The 21,776-nt window shown below is 36.3% G+C and overlaps 1 protein-coding gene across 1 annotated transcript in view; it reads right to left on the bottom strand.

The window, feature by feature from the left end:
- Positions 1-21,776, bottom strand: part of LRP1B (low density lipoprotein receptor-related protein 1B) — a 2,342,762-nt gene that overhangs the window by 1,492,221 nt on the left and 828,765 nt on the right. Inside the window, exon 6 of the mRNA XM_006834597.1 lies at positions 4,145-4,402. Coding sequence (XP_006834660.1) covers positions 4,145-4,402 — 258 coding nt within the window. The remainder of the gene's footprint in view (positions 1-4,144; positions 4,403-21,776) is intronic.

Raw genomic sequence — 21,776 nt, 5'->3', positions numbered from 1 at the left:
GTTGTATCATCTGAATATTATAGATTGTTAATGAGTCTTTCTCAAATCCTGATGTCACATTCTTTATCATATAATCCAGATTTCAGGTTATTTGCTCAGCATACAGATAGAATAAGTATGGTGAAAGAATATAACCCTGGTGTATACCTTTCCTGATTTTAAAAAAATTCAGTGTTCTCTTGTTCTGTTCAAACAACTACCTCTTGGTCTATGTACAGCTTCCTCATGAGTACAATTAAGTGTTCCAGAGTACTCATTTTCAGCATTGTCCATAGCTTGTCAAAACTTTTGCATAGTCACAAAAAGACAGGATTTCCGGAATCCTCTACTTTTAGCTAAGACCCATCTGACACCAGCAATGATATCCTTCATTCCATGTGCTCCTCTGGCCTGAACCTCACAGAGCTCCCTATCAATGTACTACAAGACCCATTTTAAAATTATCTTTAACAAAATTTTACTTGCATGTGATAATAATGATATTGTCCAATGATGTCCTTTTGGTCTCCTTTCTTTGGAATGGACACAAATATGGATCTCTTCTAATTAGTTGGCCAAATTTCTTGGCACAGCTGAATGACTGCCTTAAGTCTGCATCAGTTTGTTGAAAGACTTCAACTTGTATTCCACCAATTCCTGGAACCTTGTTCTTTGTCAATGCCCTCAGAGCACCTTGGACTTCTTTTTTTTGATATCACTGGCTCTTGATCATATGCTACTTCTTGAAATGGTTGAACATTGAATACTTATTTTTGGTATAGTGACTGTGTATTCCATCTGTCTTCTCTTGATACATTCTATATCATTCAATATTTTGCAAATAGAATCCTTCGATATTGCAATTCAAGGCTTGAAAGTTTTCTTCAGTTCCCTCTGCTTGATAAATGCTAAGCGTGTTCTTCCCCTTTCGTTTTCCAACTCCAGATCTTTGTGCATTTCATTATAGTATTTGACTTTGTATGCCTGTTAAAATTTCTATTCAGCTCTTTTACTTCCTTATCTCTTACATTGCTTTAGCATTTCTAAGCTGGAAAGCAAATTTTAGAGTCTCTTCAGACATTCATTTTGGTCTTTTTCTTCTTGAAAAGAAAAATGATGCTTTGTTTTCCTCCTGCACGATATTCTTGATGTTATCCAATAACTCTACTGGTCTTCAGTAATTACTGTCTAATTAATCAAATCTGTTTTTGAGATGATCTGTAAATTCAGGTGGGATATGTTCAAAATCATATTTTGACTCTCATGGACCTGTTTTAATTTTCTTCAGCTTCAGCCTGAACTTGCATCTACACAATTGATGGTTCATTCCACAATCAATCCCTGGCCTTGTTTTGATTGATGCTATGGAGCTTTTCCAATATCTCTTTCAACAGAGTAGTCAGTTTGATTTCTGTGTATTCCATCTTGTGAGGTCTATGTATATACTCAGTCATCTTTTATTTTGTTTAAAAAATGGTATTTGCAATAAACAAATCATTGGTCTTGCAAAATTCTATCATGTTATCTCCAGCATCTTTTCTATCACTGAGGCCATATTTTCCAACAACTGGTCCTTCCTCTTTGTTTCCAAACTTTACATTATAATCACCAGTAATTATTAAAGTATCTTGATTGATTATTTGATCAATTTTAGACTCAAGCAGCTGATAAAACTCTTCAATTTCATCATTACTGGATTTAGTGTTTGGTGTATAAATTTGAATAATAATCGTATTGACTGGTGTTCCTTGTAGGCGTATGGATATTATCCTAACCCAGACAGCTTTGCACTTCAAGACTGATTTTAAAATGTTCCTTTTAATGATGAATGTAACACCATTCCTCTTTACTTTATCCTTCCTGGCATAGTAAATCATGTAATTTTCAGATTCAAAATGGCCAATAACAGTCTATTTCAGTTCACTAATGCCTAGGATATTGATGTTTATGTGTTACATTTCATTTTTGACAACTTCCATTTTTTCTAGATTCATACTTTTTACATTCCATGTTCTGATTACTAATGGATGTTTATATCTTGTTTGCCTCATTTTGAGATGTGCCCCAGCAGCAAATGAAGATCCTGAAAGCTTACCCCATTTATATCATCACAGTCAACTTTACTTTAAGGAAGCATCTCTTCCCTTGTTGTATTTGGAGTGGCTTCCAATCAGAGGGGCTCATTTTCTGGCAGTATTCATCACATTTTATTATTTAGTTCAGAGGCTATCTGACATTGTTCCATTGATATTCATAAGTTTTTCACTAAATATTTGGAAGTGCTCCATCTCTTCTTCTTCCTAGTCTGTCTTAGTGTGGAAGCTCATCTGAAACCTGTCTACCATGGGTGACTCTGCTGGTATTTAAAAAAAACCATGGCATAGCTTCCAGAATCACAGCAACATGCAAACCACCACAGTATGGGAAACTGACAAATGAGTAGTGGTTGCTACTACTTTATTACTTGCTGTTTATGATAAGTGACCATTTTTCAATAGACTTGTTGAAGTGTCTGCTCCATTCACAAGGATCCCTGGTTGTACAAATGTTATTGTACTTAGCTGCTAACCAAAAGGTTGGAGGTTCGAATTCATGAGGGGAGAAATTGTGGCAATCTGCTTCTATATTTACTAGCTTGGAAACCTCATGGGGCTGTTTCACTTTCTCTTATACACTCACTAAGAGTCAGAATTGATTTGACAAAAAGTTTTTTTTATTTTTTATTTTTACTACTTTCACTGGGATTTTTAGTCCATGCCATAGTAAAGGGCTTTATAAGTTGTTTTATGTATGTTACATGGATTTTCAGTAGCTGAGCCCTATATTCGTTTTTTGTTTACTTATGTGTAGCCAATTATACCTTTATATTTCATTTACATATTACCACTGATGTATTATTTAATTGAAGCACAATGTTCTGTTGTTACATAGTACTATTTCCTTATGTCTAAAAAGGATAAATAACCAATCCCTTTAATTGTATGTTATTTCTGTTATATGTCGCCATGTTGATTCTGACTCATAGCAACCCTGTATAGGGTTTCTGCAGTGTGGCTGGTGAGGTTGAATCCCTGACCTTGCAGTTTGAACTGACCTTGCTGTCCAGTGCATTAACCTGCAGTGGCCCAGTAGGACTTATTAATGGTATATCAAACTCTTTAATAAAAGCATATTGAATCTAAATCACCATTTTATATTTAAAAGGTATACTCCAGCATAGCACTCTCTCTCTCTCTTTTTATTTCCTTCTTAAATTTGTTGTAGACCTTTTTCTCCATTTCTCTGAAGATTTTCAGTTTAGTAAGAACATTTTTTTTTCTTCCTACAAAACATAAAATAAATGGACAAATTTTGAAATTCTCATACATACAGTCACCCCAGGCTTGAATAAAATTATATACTCCTAAGTGGAGTCTTAGTGTGGCACTATAGATTAATGTACTGGACTGCAAGGTTAGCAGTTCAAGCTCACCAGCCGCTCCTCAGAAACCCTACACAGGGTTGCTATGAGTAGAAACTGACTTGACTGCATTTAAAAACAACAACAGCATATGGAGAAAAGGGAGGGAAGAAGGGAGAGAACATGATTTCACTGATGTTATTATGAAAGAAGAGTACAGTTACTAGTTTTGAGATTTTTGACATGAGAAATCAAAGCAAATCACAAAGCATAAGCCACTCTTTGGAACAGAATGTGCTACTACTCCAATATGCTAAAAAAGAGTGAAAAAAATATATGTAACACATGTCATTGCTTCCAATTAGTATAAGCCTAATGATTTTCTAGGAATTTTTAAAAACACTATACTTGATGAGCATATCATTATCAACTCTCTTTCTTGCTTTTAAAAAAATCCCACCTTCACTATCACATTTTCAACTAGCATTCAGTGAAAAATCACAATTCTCAACTAGGTGACACTGTAAGAAGCATTAAGGAAAGAATGAATATTAACTGCAATTTACTATTTGCTGAAATAGAGAAACTACATATGTATGTGCATATGCAAAATTTGTAGTGAGTATATTTATTTATATGTTCATATTTGTCTATATAGTTTTTCAACATCCATAAGAAATAGTAGAAAATTATAAGAATCCTGCCTATAGGTCTGTAGAACAAATTCCTTTAATAGTGATATACAATATGAATTGAAACACTCACTGTGAAAAGACTGAAGAATATTGATTGCCCATTCATCTGTTAATCTTCCTGTTTTTGTTATTTGGATACATTTGAGTTGGTTTGAAGATTCTCTTGATTCAATCCAACAAATCATATCTTCATTGTAAATAAAATCCACAGTATGAATTTCATTTCCATTGACTGAGCTCAGAGTTGCTATTTTACTTCCATTAAGATAGAAGACCTCAATTGTTTCAGAATTTGCAATTAACAGCATGGGTGGTCTATCGCTTGGTTCTGAAATAAAAAAGAAAAAGGGAAGTGAATTCCACAATAGTGAGTCACAATTTTTAAACAATTCTGTTGTTGTTGTTGTTAAGTGCTGTCAAGTCGATTCCAACCCATAGTGACCCTGTACAGGGTTTTTGGGGTTATAAATCTTTATGGGAGCAGAAAGCCTCATCTTTCTCCCACTGAACAGCTGATAGTTTAGAACTGCTGACCTTAAGGTTCGCAGCCCGATTCTTAACCACTATGTTATCAGATCTCCTTAATGTATTATTCATTAAAACCTTTCTTGCATTTTTATGTATCCTTTGAAAAACAAAACATACAACTTACTCCTAAGAACACATTCCTCACCTCAACTATTTCATTATGTATCATTTCACATTTAGGACAGTAGTATGTATCTACTATCTGACTATTTTGCATATTAACCTGCATTTTTTCCTAGGTCTAGCCTGCAGAATGATGTCATTCACACACATAGCTGAAACAGTCAGCTTATCAGAAGGTCTCTTGCCAGTCTTATTCCCACCATTGGATCACCATGCAGCTCTTCTTGGCAAGGAGGTGACTGAGGCAGTTCTGAAGGATCTCTTCTGAGATGGGTCCATGAGTGGTTGGAGAGGTCCAGTGACTGGGGGTAGGTATCACTACTAAATGCTGTTTCCCTATATTCAACACTTTGGATAGTACTTTGCAGGTAAGGATGTTATCAACCCTTTATAGGGATTCTGAGGAGCAGTTGGTGGGTTTGAATTGCCAATCCTATAGTCCAGTGCTGATCCTACAATGCCACACCAGAAGTAATTTGTGGTGTGGGTTGCAGCTGAAGCTGCCCTTCCCCCACTCCTCCATGACCCATGCTGCTGAGTTACTCTGATAAGAAACTGTTAGTCTTTAGGTTCCCAACCTTGGATTCCAAGTCCTCCAAGATTAGCATCTCATCACTTATTTCCCTGAAGTCTTCCCTTGCCTATAGCAGATAGCTGAAGTTGTGATGATGGGCATGGACAGCAATTCCCACCAACCATTTTGACTCCAAGTTCTGCCAGTTGTTGGTGCCCCAGAGCAGTCAACTGTACCTCTTATCCAGCCATAGGGCCCAGGTCCCCTTAAACACCAGCCACAATAGCAATGTCTTGGGGTCTAGTGCACACCAATGCCAGAGGCATAGTGATTCTGAGGGTCTGGGCTCCAGGGCTACGTCACTAGCTTCTGCCTCTTCATATGCCACCAATTTTGTATAATCACCTGGCCTTTGGAACCTAAGCAAGTCCCTATGAGAGGAATGGGTATACTTTCTTATAAGCCACTGACTATTTCACTCACTGACTATTTCACTCATTTCTCTGAGGAAAATACATTCCATTAAGCATATGTATTCCTTATTTTCTTAGTACTAATGTGGTGTCTAAATGTAAGGACAACGCTATTTACTTTCATTGCTGGTAAATAAAGCAAGTGCTATGAGTTGTTTTGCTGGCAACGATGATGCATATGAAATGTCCTCTTCTTACAATTTTGCAGGCTTCCTTTCTCAGTAACAGCATACTTTTTATCAGCTACATGTATAAAGCTAGGAATAGAATTCATGGAGTGTAACATGCAAAGCTCATAGCCTCATACAAAGATTACACCTGTGACCTCAGGCTCATTGGCTCCTTGACTGCCCAAGAGCCAACAATCACGCATTTCCTTAGTCACTAGATGATGATTCCTAGGTCACTTTTCTCCTGCATTTTAATAACAAAGACAGCCTTTCAATTACATATAGCTAAAATTAATGTTTAAAAATGTTATTATATTATTCATATTCAGAGTGATTTTTAGCTAAATAGGGAATAGGGAAATTCTGGATATTGTCAACATATTTTTCCCCCATGCCCTATATTCAATACGAGGAGCCCTGGTAGAGCAGTGGATTATGAGTTGGGATATTAACTGCAACGTCAGTAGTGCAAATCTACCAGTCACTCCATGGGATAAATAAGTGGTTTTCTGCTCTTGTAAAGAATTACAGCCTCGGAACCCCTATACAGGATCGCTGTGAGTTGGAATTGACTTGGCACACAACCACCACTACCACCACTTCCAATATACCAGTCAATTCCTTTAGTGTTGAATTAAGCATATGTAGAATCTCACACCATTTCTCTGTAACTACAGCTTTCATTTTGCTCCAAACTATCATGTGTCATGTAGATTATTCCAGTGGCCTCCTAACAGGTTCCTTTGATTCCACCTTTACCATCCTAACATTCAGTCTATCTCAGAACAGTAGTCAGAGGTGTGCCCTTAAAATATGAAAACAGAAGCTAAAAGGGCTCCCATTTTACTCAGAGTAAAAAGCAAAGACTTCATAATGGAGTAGAAAGGTCTACATGATTTCTACTTTTATTAATCTTTTACCTCATTTTTTTTTCATTCCCTAATTCCTGACACCCTTGTTCATCTCAGTTCAGATGCACTGTCCTTATGAGAAAGTCAAGCAAGCTGCTATCACATAGACTTCTGTCTTTCTAGACAATCAGTCCCCAAATATCAAAATAACTGGCGTTCTCTTCTCCCTTGGTCATCATCAAATCTTACTTTGCTGGTGAAGACTTCACTTAGCACTTTATCTTCTATAATTGCAAGTCTTATACTTGCTATATAACTTTCCCACTTTACTTTTAAGTACTTATTGTCATCCTAATACTATACATTTTACTTATTTTTCTGATTTAAAATCTATTTACTTCCACTGCTATAGCTTTTTCTGGTTGTTATGTGCTGTCAAATAGGGTCTGACTCATAGAGACCCTGTATAGGGTATCAGAGGAGTGGCTGTGAATTTGAACTGCCAACTTTGCCAATCAAACTGACCTTGCAGTGCAATATTTATCCTACAGTACCACACCAGGCTGTATCTCTTAACACTTAGACAAATCCCTGGTTTCTAGTGGCAGGTTAATAAAAATTTTCTAAATAAAGTTCTTGGTAAAGTGGAGGGTCAGAGAAAAAAAGGAAACCCCCCAAATGAGATGGATTGGCAAAGTGACAGCTACAATGGGCTTAAATGTAGCAACAAATATGAGATTGGTGCAAGTCTGGGCAGTGTTTCATTCTGTTGTACATAGGGTCGCTATGAGTTGGTACTAACTCCATGGCACCTAATAACAACAACAGCATAAATACTCTGTGAAATATTAACCTGAGAAAGGAAAACAGAGAAAGACTCCTTTGCAGAAAATATTATAACCATCATTAGACCATTGTACAAGAGAATGTTGTTGAATATTGTAAAGGTAAAACAAAATGAAATGCATATGCTATGACTAATAAAATTAAGTAAGCCAAAATTTTTAAAAGAAATTTCAGTTAATATTCTTCATTTCTTTCCTTTTTTTTGCAATAATAAGGTTAACAAACTTTTTGTATTTCACTTAGCTAGAAAAACTCTTCAGTAAAAATAACATTGAGTCTCTCCTCAGATGCTTAAAATGTCAACCCTAAAATGCATCCCAAGGCCTTTCATGGGAAGTTTGATATTTATTGTCTCAGAAATTCTCTCACTTATGTCATAGGATACCTCTTTGCCTTCTGTAAGAACATTAAACTTTTCTACTTTGTAAATGAACTGCTGGTGCGACTTTGTAGGATCAACACCAGACTGCAAACCACAGACTGGAAATCCATACCCACCAGCAGTTCCTTGGAAACTCTATACAGGGTTGCTATGAGTTGGAATTACCTCGACAGCATTTAACAACAACAACAACTTTATAAAAGCAACAAAATAATTTTTAAAAGAAAAAAATGTACACACACACACAAATCATCAGTGTGATCATAAAACTCATTAGTTCAATATTTTCTTTCCAATGAAAATACAGCAGAGTTTTCCTGACTGGCTGCATATAAACAAACAAAACAGAAATCTGAACACTGCCAACATTGTTTCTCTAGCAAAGAGCATTCTCATCATTGGTTATATTGAAAATTGTCTCTGCTTAATGTAACTTTGTCAGATAACCACATATGAGCTCGTGTTCCACAGTTAACTTTTCTCCCCATCTTTAAAAAATCATCTTGTACTGTGTTACTGTTGCCTGTGCCATGTCCTGATTTGGGGACTCCCAAGAGTGTCACTTGTCTATAAATGTAGTTATGTTGTTTCCAAGTTGACCTTGGCCTTCCTGAAGCCTGTTGGATAATAGACTTCTCAAATTATAGAAGGATCTAAGATGGCTGTGTTATCAAGTTAACAAAGATATGCTGACACGAATGTCATCAGATAACTGAAATGCCTTTCAGTGAAATTGTTTCTTACTAAAAATGAGCCACTATTTGAAGTCACTATAATAAGCAAGTGTCTTTGCTGCAAAGCATGTGAGACGTACAGCTTTAGACAACAATTTTTAACTGCCTACTGTAGGTAAATCTAATCACATTATAAACATTAGTTGAAGAGATGGTGGAATATAAAGAAGCAATGAGATTTCTCAGAGAAACAAATTAAGATGGTTAATGGTACACACAGGTAATGCTTGATGCAATCTATTGATCAACTTTTTGAGTTTTGAAGCTATAATATTGGATGAATTAGTTATTGCTTTCAAAGAAAAACAAAGCAGCCACACTTTTAATGCTTCAGATAAACAGGAAACCAATAAAGATAAAGGCGTATGACTCATAATCTGACATTATTTGATTTAATCATGGAGATTTTTAAAGTATAAATAATATACTAGAAGAAGGATATGCTAGCTGTGAAGTGCTTTATCAGAGTAATATTCTGATAAGTAAGGAATCCTGGTGACACAATGGGTAAGCACTCAGCTGCCAACAGAAATGTTACCTTTTCAGACCCACCAGCCATAACACAGAAGAAAGATGTGACAGTCTGCTTCTGTAAAGATTTACAGCCTTGGAAACTACTAGGACATTTCTATTCTATTTATTTCATAGTTATTGTCTGTCAGCTTGTCATACTGTGGTAGTCTGTATGTTGCTGTGAAGCTAAAAGCTATGCCATCACTATTTAAAATACCAGTCAGGTCACCCATGTTGGATCATTTTCAGAGCAACATTCAGGTTAAGGAAGAGTAGGAAGAAGGAGAGGCAGAGCACTTCTGAATAGCTAGCCACAGAAAACCTGATGGCTAGCAGCAGAACCTTTTCAGAGGTAGTGCCAGAAATTGAGCTTCTCAAGTTGGAAGGTACTTAAATTAAACTGGGAAAGAGCTACTTCCTCAAAGTAGATTTGATCTTAATGACATGGATGAAGTTAAGCAATAGGGACCTTCATTTGCAGATATGGAACAACTTAAAGCAAGAAGAAACAGTTTTAAATATCCATGAAAAAGTACAATGTGAAAAGTATGAAGCATGAATCTAGGAAAATTTGAAGTTTTCAAAACTGAAATGGGATGCACAAAGATTGATATCGTTGGATCGGTATTGGCTGTTTTGAATCAAATAATGATATGGTTTACTATGACAGGAACAATAAATTGAGGAAGAATGGTGTTCATTCACTTGTCCAAAACAACATTGCAAAATCTATACTGAAGTACAATGCTGTCTGTGATAGGATAATATCCATATATTTACAGAGGATCAGCTAATTCATTATTATTCAAATTTACACACCAACCACTAAAGTCAATGATGATGAAATTGAAGACTTCTACCAACTTCCTTGAATCAACTTGATGACACTTAACAACAACACAACAACTAACTTCCTTGGAGTACTGGTGTAGCACTGTAGGATCAGCACTGGACTGTAGAGCACAAGGTCGGCAGTTAAAAACCATCAGTTGCTCCTCAGAAACCCTATGTAGGGTTGCTATGAGTTAGAATCAACTCAACAGCACTTAACAAAAACAACTAAGTTCCTCAGTCTGAAACTGTTCAAATATGCAATCAAGATGCATTGATTATTATTGGCGATTGGAATGTGAAAGTTGGTAGGAAAGAGGAAGAAGGATCCGTAGTTGGAAAATATAACTGTGATGACAGAAACTATGCTAGAGAACACACAACAGGATTTTGCAATGTCAATCACTTGTTAATTTCAAATACTTTTTTAAAGCAACATAAAAGGTGACTATATACCTGAACCTCACTAGATGAAATACAGAAGAGTCAAATTGACTACAACAATTTGTGAGAAGAGGTGTTGGAAATGCTTAATATCATCAGCCAAAACAAAATCAAGGGGAGACTATTGAACAGACCATCAAGTGCTCATATACAAGTTCAGACTGAAGCTGAAGAAAATTAAAACAAGTCCATAAGAGCCAATATATGATGTTAAATATATTGCATCTGCATTTATAGAGACTACGAATCGGACTGTGAGCCTTAAGGTCAGCAATTCGAAACTACCAGCTGTTCCGCGGGAGAAAGATGAGGCTTTCTGCTCCCATAAAGATTTGTTGTTGTTATGTGCCGTGGAGTCGGTTCCGACTCCACTGTACAGGGTTTCCGAGGCTGTAAATCTTTACGGGCTCCCGTAAAGCCTCATTTTTCTCCCACGGAACACCTGGTAGTTTCGAACTGCTGACCTTAAGGTTCACAGCCCGATTCGTAACCACTACACTACCTTACAGCCTTGGAAACCTTGTACAGGGTCGCTATGAGTCGGTTCCAACTCCACAGCACATTACCACCACCACCACATCAAGAATGGAGTCCTGGTACTACAGGATAAGCACTCAACCATAAGGTCAGTTTGGACTGTAAGCTCAGTCGTTCAAACTCACCAACTGCTCCTCAGAAACCCTATACAGGGTTGTTATGAGTCAGAATAGAGTCGACGATACTTAACAATTATATAACAAGAATAGATTTGATGCATAAAACAGTAACGACCGAAGGCTTAGAAGAACATCAAAAACAGCACACAGGAAAAAAGCAAAAGGTCATTAACAAGACGGGGAAAAAACCAAGTGGAAGATGTCAGAGAGAGTATCTGAAACTTGCTCTTCGGTGTACAGAAGCAAAAGCAACTGGAGGAAATGATGAAGTAAGAGTTAAACAGAAAATTCCAAATGGCAGCTTGAGAAGAGAAAGCCAAATATTATAATGAAGTTTGCAAAGACCTGGATTATAAAACAAAAGGGAAGAACATACTCAGCCATTCTCAAGCTGAAAGAACTGAAGGAAAATGTCAAGCCTTAACTTGTAATATTGAAGGATTATATGGACAAAATTTGAATGATGTCAGAAACATCAAAAGAAGATGGAAGACGTATACAGAGTCACTGTACCAAAAAGAAATGTTCCATGTTCAACCATTTCAAGAAGTAGCATATGCTCAAGAACCAATGTTAATAAAGAAGTGAAAGCTGTATACTGAAGGCAATGACAAAAACAAAAACAAAAACAAAAAAAAAACAAGGCTACAGGAATTGACAGAATACAAATGGAAAGGTTTTGACAAACTGAATCAGTACTGGAGGCACTCACTCATCCATGTCAGGAAATTTGGAAGATAGCTACCTGGCCAACTAATGGGAAGAAGTCCCTATTTGTGCACATTCTAAAGAAATGTGACCCAATGGAATATGGAAATCCTCAAACAATATCACTAATATCACACACAAGTAAAATTTTGTTGAAGACAATTTTAAAAAGACTGAAACGGTATATTGATAAGGAGATGCCATCAAATAAAGCTGGATTTAGAAGAGAGTATGCAACTAGGGATAACAATGCTGACATTAGATGGATTTTGGCTAAAAGCAAAGAACACCAAAAAGATGTTTACTTGAGCTTTGTTAACTATTGAAAGGTTTTTTAATACTACGTGGATCATAACAAACTATAGATAACATTGAGAAGAATGAGTTATTTCAGAACACTTCCTTGTACTCATGACGAACCTGTACATAGACCAAGAAGAAGTTCTAGAATGGAACGATGGAATATTGAATGGTTTAAAATTAGAGAAGGTGAATGTCATCTCAAACCCACCAACAACTCTTTAGAAACCCTATACAGGGAAGGCAATGTTTATTACCTCTCCCTAAGTGTTTATGTGGAATCCTGGTGTGATACTATAGGATAAGCACTGGACTGCTAACCAGTAGGTTAGTGGTTCAAACCCACCAGCTCCTCTTTTGAAAAACTACCCAGGGTTGCTATGAGTCATAACTGACTCAACGGCACTTACCAATAACAAGTGTTGGTCTAGGTAACCCTTTAACTGCAGTCATATAATGTGCTCTCCAGCTGTTCCTTTGGGAACACTGCTCACTGACTTTTAAGGATGAGGTTTGATAAAAGCTTAATTTTAACATCATGTTTCCTCTGCTCTGTCTTCTAGCCTCATTTCTCAAGCTACTGGTGCTGTTTAAGTGGCATGTAGAAACATGAAGTAATGATGCACACTAGAGATCAATCACATGCCATGCAGGTAGAGACATATTACCTTCATTTGGTCTATGTCAGCTTTCTTCATAAAGTAAACTAAGATTTGTATCCTTAATTAGAATGTTTTTTGTTAGTCCTTATGTTTTTATGTTTTAATGATTTTTTTACTCCATTTAAATTTGACCTTTTATCCCTTTGTTTAAAGAAGGAAACCAGGTTTAATAATTTTCAGACCTATGCTGTCACGGAGTCAATTCTGACTCATGTTGTTGATGTTTGCCATCAGTTCAGTTCTGATTCATAGTGACCCTATGCACAACAGAACAAAATACTGCCTGGTCCTGTGCCATCCTCACAATGGTTATTACCTTTTGTTGCAGCCACTGTATCAATCCATTTTGTTTGCTTTTTGTGCACCTCTTTTTTGCTGACCTTCTCGTTTACCAAACATCATGTGCTTTTCCAGGCACGGATCCTTCTTAATAGTATGAACTAAAAACTAAAGATGAAGTCTTGCCACCCTGGCTTCTAAGGAGCATTCTGCCTTACTTCTTCCCACACAGATTTGTTTGTTCTTCTGAAGTCCACAATATTTTCAATATTCTTTGCCAACAATGTAATTCAAATTGATAGCTTATTCTCTCTAGTCTTTCTTCTTCACTATCAAGCTTTCACATGTAGTGTTGGAAATACTATGGTTTGGGTCAGGAACACCTTAGTCCTCAAACATAGCTTTGTTCTTGAGTACTTTTGAGAGGTCTCATGCAGCAGATTTGTCTAATGGTTTAATTTCTTGATTACTGGCCCCATGAACATTGACTGCAGATCCAAGGAAAATGAAGTCCTTGATAACTTCAGTCTTTTCTCCATTTATCATGATGTCATTTACTGGTAAGTTATAAGGATTTTATATAAAAAAAGAAAGAGACACAGGATAAGCAAAGCACTACCAAAGAAGAACAAAGTAGAATACCTCTCTCATCTCAAAACCTACTATGCATTAAAAGCAATGTTTGAAAACATATAAAACTCAAGAACTATTGGAGGAGGTGTGAAAAGACTTAAATGCTCATCCACTGCTAGAGGGGCTGTAAAATGGTTCAACCAATTTGGAAAATGGTAAGGTGCATTCTTAAAAATTGGAAATAAAATTACCATGTGACCCAGAAATCCCTCTATTTGATATATATACTAGAGAAATAAGAGTTGAGACATGAATAGATATATGCAAATCCATGTTCGCAACCACATGCCTTTGGTGTGGGTTGCATCTCAATGTAAAGAAAACAAAAATCCTTGGCACTGGTCCAATAAACAACATTCATATAAATGGAGAAAAGATTGATGTTGTCAAAGACTTCATTTTGCATGGATCAGCCATCAATACTCATGGAAAAAGCAGTCAAGAAATCAAATGACATACTGCACTGGGAAAATCTGCTACACAAGACCTCTTTAAAGTGTTGAAGAGCAAAGATGTCAGCTTGAGGACTAAGGTGTGCCCTGACCCATGGGATGCTATTTTCAATAATGTCATACACATGCAAAGCTGGACAGTGAGTAAGGAAGACTCTAGCAGAACTGATATATTTGAGTTATGGTGTTGGAAGAGAATACTGAAAATACCATGGACTGCCAGAAGAACAAATAGATCTGTGTTGGAAGAAGTACAACCAGAATGCTCCTTGGAGGTCAGGATGGCCAAACTTTGTCTCTCATACTTGGGACATATTGTCAGGAGGGAGTAGTCACTGGAGAAGGATATCATGTTTGGCAAGGTGGAGGGTCAGAGAAAAAGAGGAAAACTCCCAATGAGATGGATTGGCACCGCAGCAGCAGCAGCAGCAGCAATGGGCTGAGGGGTAGCAATGATTGTGAGATAGGCCCAGGACTGGGCAGTGTTTCATTCTGTTGTGCATAGGGTTGCTATGAGTTGGTACTGACTTGATGGCACCTAAGAACAACAACATGCTTATCACAGGACTATTCACAGTAACAAAAATATGGAAAAATCTAAATGCCTGTTATTGTAAGATTGGGTAAACAAACTATAGTATATATACACAAAGGAATACTATGAAATGTTAAATCTGCCAAACACCTAATAACATGAATGAACGTGTAGGACATTATGCTGAGTGAAATTAGTCAATCACAAAAGGACAAATATTACATGAGACTACTATTGTAAAATTTCATGAAAAGACTGTCACACAAAAAGGAACATTCTTGAATGGTTGCCAAAGGTGGGAGTGGTAAGGAGGATTAGTTCCTGCCAGGATAGCGATGGGTCAAAACTGACTCAATGACACTTAATAGTAGCAACAACAACAAAGGATTATTGTTATTGTTAAGAGCTGTTGAGTTGGTTCTGATTCATAGTGACCCTGTATAGGGTTTAAAAGGGTGACTGACAAGTTTGAACTGCCAACATTGCAGTTCAAACTGACCTTGAGAATGAGTGCTTATCTTACAGCACCACACCAGAACTCCTACTAAAGGGTTTTTGTTGTTATTAAGTGCTGTTGAATCGGTTCTGACCCATAGTGACCCTGTATAGGGTTTTAAAGGCAAGTCAAAGTTAGTGAGCTTGAACCACCAACCTTGTAGTTCAAACTGACTTTGCAGTCCAGCATATTAGCCCACAAGGTCACACCAGGACTCCAAGAGGGTAAGCACATGTTAACTTGGGTGAAGGGAAAGGTAATACACAACAAGAGGGTAGCCATCAAAATATGATGGATTACAGACAGTCCTATAATAATGGTGATCTACGTTTAGATGCATGAGTGGACATGCAGGTTGAATGAGTATGAGAAATAGAGTGGGAGTATACCTACAAAAAAGTCTAAATCTCACAGAGGATATTTGTACATGAGTATTTACCTTTGTTACACATATATCCGTGAATGTTGTGGAGCTTACAGTGGTTGTTGTTAAGTGCCGTCGAGTCGATTAACGTTCTAAAAAATGCCCTCAGACACAGCCAAACATTTTTAGGGAATGAATTGCTAGGCCTGGAGACTCCAGACCATAGTCTCAGAGGAAATGGAAGTCGATTGATATAATGTAGTTCACGAAGACAGTGTTCTACATTCTACTTTGGTGAATAGTGACTGAGGTTTTAAAAGGTTATGCATGACCAGTTGCGGTCTCTCACTGTCAAGAGGAAAGAAGAGTGATAGCAATGGAAGATGAATGGAAACAATTAGTCAATTGGACTGAGGGATCATACCAACATCAGTCTCCACAACACAGTGACCAGAAGAACCAGATGGTGCCCAACTACAACTACCACCTGCTCTGAAAAGTATCATAATAGAAGGTCCTCCAACTTAGAACAAAACTCAAAATCATAAAAAAAGAGGCCAGGTTTACTGGTCAGATAGAGACTAATGGAATCCTTCAGGCCTGGAAATTACTCACTCCAATGGCTCAATTTTCAGTCATATAATAGACAAGTCTATATGTGGGAGCAATAACACTGGGAAGGTACACACCTCATATAATATTTAACCAGTTGAGCCCAAAAGGGCAGCATTTGCCCAATGACAAATTTCAGAAGGGTTAGGAAAAAATAAGTAATGGAAATAGGAAACACAGAGAGGAAGTGAATTCAGAGATGTTTCATTGTAGGGAATGCAGTTAATGAGATGAAACTTGTCTGAAACATTGAATGGAAAACCTGTTCTCTTCTATTAACACACATTAAAAATAGAAAAAAAATGAGATTTTTGCATAAACCTTACAAAACATCTTTCTTTCCATCTCATTCACTTTTACAACATTCTTAACTAATCCTCTAAATCTGAGGAACTATCTTCCCTGAACGCTGTTCAGTGAATGCAAATTTATATTTGTTAGTGGATAATGAAAATACTCCGTGGTACTTAACAACAACAATAATGAAAATAAAAAAGAAAAGAAATAATCCTATATTCAACTGATAAAAGGTTAAATAAAGATTTTCATGTAAAGTAAATAAAACAAAGGTTAGGGTGAAAATGAAAGTGTGCAAAAATAAAAAGAATGTGATATATACAGCACAGAAAATTAGGTTTTACCCAATAAAAATAATATAACTTGGAAAGAAGAAATTTTAAAGTTTAATTTTCAGTTCAACTATGTATTAATGAAGCCTGAAAAAATAAGAAAGGTAGGAATGAAGTTATAATTGAGAAGGAAGAATTCTTGTTGTTGTTGTTAAATGCTGTCAAGTCGGTTCCAACTCATAGTGACACTGTATAGGGTTCCTGAGGAGTGGCTGGTGAGCTTGAACCACTGACCTTGTAGTTCAAACCAATCTTGCAGTCCAATGCATTAACTCATAGCACCACAGAGGCTATTGAAAATAGCATGACTTGGATCAGGCGTACCTTGGTCTTCAGACTGACACCTTTACTCTTGAACACTTTAAAAAGGTCTTGGGCTGAAGATTTGCCTAATGCCATGTGTTGTATGATTTCTTGACTGCTGCTTTCATGAATGTTGATGGTAGATCCAAGCAAGATGAATTCTTTGATGACTTCATTCTTTTTTCCATTATCATGATGTTATTTTTGGTCTAGTTGTGACTATTGTTGTTTTCTTCCCATTGGGTACAACCCATACCGAAGGCTGTGATCTTTGATCTTCATCAGTAAGTATTTTATGTCCTCTTCCCTTCCAACAAGCAAGATTGTATCACTCACATATAGCAGGCTGTTAATGAGTTTTCCTCCAATCCTGATGCCACATTCTTTTTATATAATCCAGATTCTCAGATTACTTGTTCATCATACAGATTGAATAAGTGTAGTGGGCTTTCAGCCAAGATCCATCTGACATCAGCAATGATGTCTCTCATTCCATGTACTCTTCTAAATCTGGCTTGAATTTCTGGCAGTTCCCTGTTGATATACGTTTGTGGGTTTTTTTTTGTTGTTGTTGTTGTTTAAATAATCTTCAGCAAAATTTAACTTGCATATGTTATTAATGATATTATTTGATTCTGTTGGGTAAACTTTCTTTGGAATGGGCATAAATATGGATCTCTTCTAATTGACTGGCCAGATAGCTGTCTTCCAAATTTCTTGGCATAGATGAGTGATTGCCTCCATTGTTTCATCGGTTTGTTGAAAGTTATCAATTTGTTTTCTGTAACTTCCTGGAACCTTGTATTTCCAACAATATTTTCAGTCAGGTTGGACTTCATCCTTCAGTACTATCAATTCTTGATCCTATGGTACCTATTGAAATGACTGAATATTCCTTTCTGGTACAGTGGCACTGTGTATATCTTTTTATGCTTTCTGCATCAATTCAATATTTTGTTCAAAGACTCCACCAATATTACAAGTTCAGTCTTGAATTTTTACTTCAGTTCTTTCAGTTTGAGAAATGCTGAGCTTTTTATTCTCTTTTTGTTTTCTAACTCCAAGTCTTGGAACATTTCATTATAATACTTTGTCTTCTCGAGATGGTCTTTGAAGTTTTCTGTTCAGCTCTTTTATTTCCTCAGTTCTTCGATTTGCAGTAGCATCTCTATGCTACAAAGCAAGTTTCAGGGCCTCTTCTTACATCCATTTTGGTTGGTCTTTTCTTTCTTTCCTGATTTTTTTAATAATCGTTTGCTTTCTTCCAATATGACATTCTTTATGTCATTCCACAACTCTTCTGCACTTTGGTCATTAGATTCTAATGCAACAAATCTATAAATTAGATGATCTCTAAATTCAGGTGGGATATGTTCAAGGTCATATTTTGGCTCTTATGGACTTGTTTTAATTTTTTTCAGCTTCAGCCTGACTTGCGTATGAGCAATTGATGGTCTGTTCCACAGTGAGATCCTGATATTATTTTGGCTGATGATATATAGCTTTTCCAGTCTCTTCCCACAGAAATAGTTAATTTGATTCCTGTGTATTCCGTATGGTAAGGTTCATGTGCATAGTCTCCTTTTATATTTTTTAAAAAAGGTTTTTGCAATGAAAAGTCATTTGTATTGCAGAATTCTATAGTGCAATCTTTTAATTTCTATCACCAAAGCCATGTTTTCCAACTAATAATCCTTTCTTTGTTTCCAACCTTTGCATTCTTATCACCACTAATTATCAATGCATCTGGATTGCATGTTTTATCAATTTCAGATTGAGGAAGTTTGTAGAAGTCTTTAATTTCATCACCATTGAGTTTAGTGGTTGGTATGTAAATAGTAGTATTAACTGGTTTTCCTTGTTTGCAGTGAATATTATGTATGTATATAATATCACTGTATTTTAAGATAGATCTTGAGATGTTCTTTTTGAACATTAATATTTAGAATTATAAAAGGCTTTTATCACATTTTATAAGAAAAGCAATAAATATGGGACAAATGTACATAAAAAAATGACATTGGAAATGATGATGCAAGGAAGAGATTGTAATTATTGCGATGAAACAATGAGTATAAAACCAATGTTCTCCCATATAAATTATCACTTAATTCACAATAAAAACTTTAAACAAATGTGATATTAGGTTGACCATAAAAATTGCTATAATTATATTACAATTTATATTATCACAATTTTTTATTATCACAATATATTTCTGCTGCACCGGACTGCGAATCACCAGCTGCTCATCGGTAAACCTACACAAGCTCGTTATGAGTTCTAACCAGTTTGATGACATTTAACAATTGCATTGGGGAAATATATTTAGTAAGTATATTTTTCACTTTCATAGAATAAAATTTTCAAACATTTATAGTATTGATATATTCTAGATTCAACTAGCACCTGAAGGAAGACAGTAATACATTCTAGTTTGTTGAAATATTTAAAGAGAATAGATGTATGGTGTCAGTCATTGAATTTCAAATTTTGGATCAATAACATGCTTTGCGTGATTTTTTACTAGTTGCATTCGAGTTATTATGACTCATGGAGACCCCATAATGTTTGGGAAATAGATTACCAGGCATTTCTTTTGACATAATTCTGGATATACTCAAACCTCCAACTTTTTGGATTGCAGATTAGTGCATTAACTAGTTGCATCACCCAGAGATTGCATGGGAGTCAAAGGTTTCACAGTTGTGAGACCCCTATGGAGTCCTGGTGTGGTAATGTAGGATTAGCACTGGACTGGTAAGCACAAGGTTGGTGGTTCAAAGCTACCAGCTGCTCCTCAGTTATAAATCAGAACCTACCAGACAGCATTTAACAACGACAACAATGCCCCTCTGAGTCTGAGAATAAAGTTGTTGTTGTTGTTGTTAAGTGCCTTCATGTAGATTCTGGGTGCTGATAGTAACTACATTTTACAGATTAGAACACTGAACTATAGAGGTTATATAACTTGCATTAAATCACATAGCTTGTAAATGAAACGAACTGGGTTGGAACTCATAGTTTGTGTTGCTGTTGTTATTTTGTGTCTTCAAGTCATGTAACCTTTTAGTTAGGTGGCTGAGCCCACCAGCTGCTCTGTATTAGAAAGATGATTCTTTCTGCTCCCTTAAAGATTTAAAGCCTAAGAAACCCTATGCTTGGTCACTGAGTCAGGACCTACTCTATGGCACTTAACAACTGGAGTCCTGGTGTGGCATTGTACAAGAAGCACTGCACTGTTAACATTCAAACCTACTTGCCACTCTTTGGAAACACTATACAGGGGTGCTATGAGTTAGGACTGACTTGACAGAACTTAACTAAAATAACAATGGAATATTCAAGTTCTGGTGTAGTACTATAGGAAAAGTTCTGGTCTGTTAACTATAAAGTTGGAGTGGTGATGTAGGATAAGTGCTGGATCACAAGGTCTGTTTGAAATGCAAAGTTGGTAGTTCAAATCCATCAGCCACTCCTCAGAAACCCTGTACAGGGTCTCCATGAGTCAAAATTGACTTGACATCTCATGACAACAACAGAAACTAAAGGCTGGAGAGTCATTGTTGACCCTGGACAGGGTTGGAATTGTCTTGACAGCAATTGACAGGTGGCACAACAGGTAAGTGCTTGAATTCTAACAAAAAGGTGGTAGTTAGAACCCACCAGAAGCTCAGCAGGAAAAAGATGTGACAGTCAGCTTCCATAAAAATGTAGTACTTTGGAAACCCTAGGGAGCTATTATACTCTCTCAAATGAGGTTACTATGAGTCTCTATAGACTCAATCACAGGGGATTTGGCTTGGTTAGTGAAATGATGATACCTTCATTTGGAGGATTTTTCAGTTGGAAACATGGTAACTGAGAACAATAAAATATGTCCTATTTTAGGAAGAAGAGTCATTTGTAAGTACAATAAAATCAGAATAATATCATGCAATAGCAATAAACAAGAAAGGCTTCTCATTTTGCAAATTAGAAGCTATAACAATTTCTCTATTTCTTAAGGAGCTGGTCCAGCAGACTGAGGAAGTGTTTCCCCTACTATACTGAACTAATAAGTGGAAGACTTAATTTTATAAATGGTAAATGTTAAACAAATTCAAAATCCAATGTTTTATGGGCAAATGTATAATCACAGTCTAGAAACAATGAAGTGATCAACACACTATCACTAAGACAAAAGAAAGCATGAAGAGCTGCACAAGACTTATAGACAATAAAGTAAATACCATTGCATATAAAATTCTGCAATATTACTAATAACAAACAATAATCTATGAGTAGATACATAGGAAGACATGTAAGGTATTGGTAGGTGAACGAGATTACACCCACAACTATATATAAATTTGGTGGCTATTTCTACATATACATGTATATTTGCCATAAATGTATATCCATGCATATTAATAGAGTAAATGGAACAAAGTTATAAAAATTTCTTAGATATAACCAAACACCTGAGGGAATGAGTCAGTGAGCATGGGGACTTAAAATCAGGATCTCAGGGGACAGTTAACTAAACATAGCTAACAAAGACAATACTCTATATCCTACTAAGGTGAATAGTGACAGGGTCTTAAAAGCTAGCTAACAGGCTTCTAATGTACAACTATTGTAGTCTCACTATATGACGCAAAGAAGAGTGAAGAGAATCAAAG

The sequence above is a fragment of the Chrysochloris asiatica genome, unplaced genomic scaffold (assembly GCF_000296735.1).
Source record: "Chrysochloris asiatica unplaced genomic scaffold, ChrAsi1.0 scaffold00012, whole genome shotgun sequence".
NCBI classification, from domain to species: Eukaryota; Metazoa; Chordata; class Mammalia; order Afrosoricida; family Chrysochloridae; genus Chrysochloris; species Chrysochloris asiatica.
This window is presented reverse-complemented; position numbering and strand designations above follow the sequence as displayed.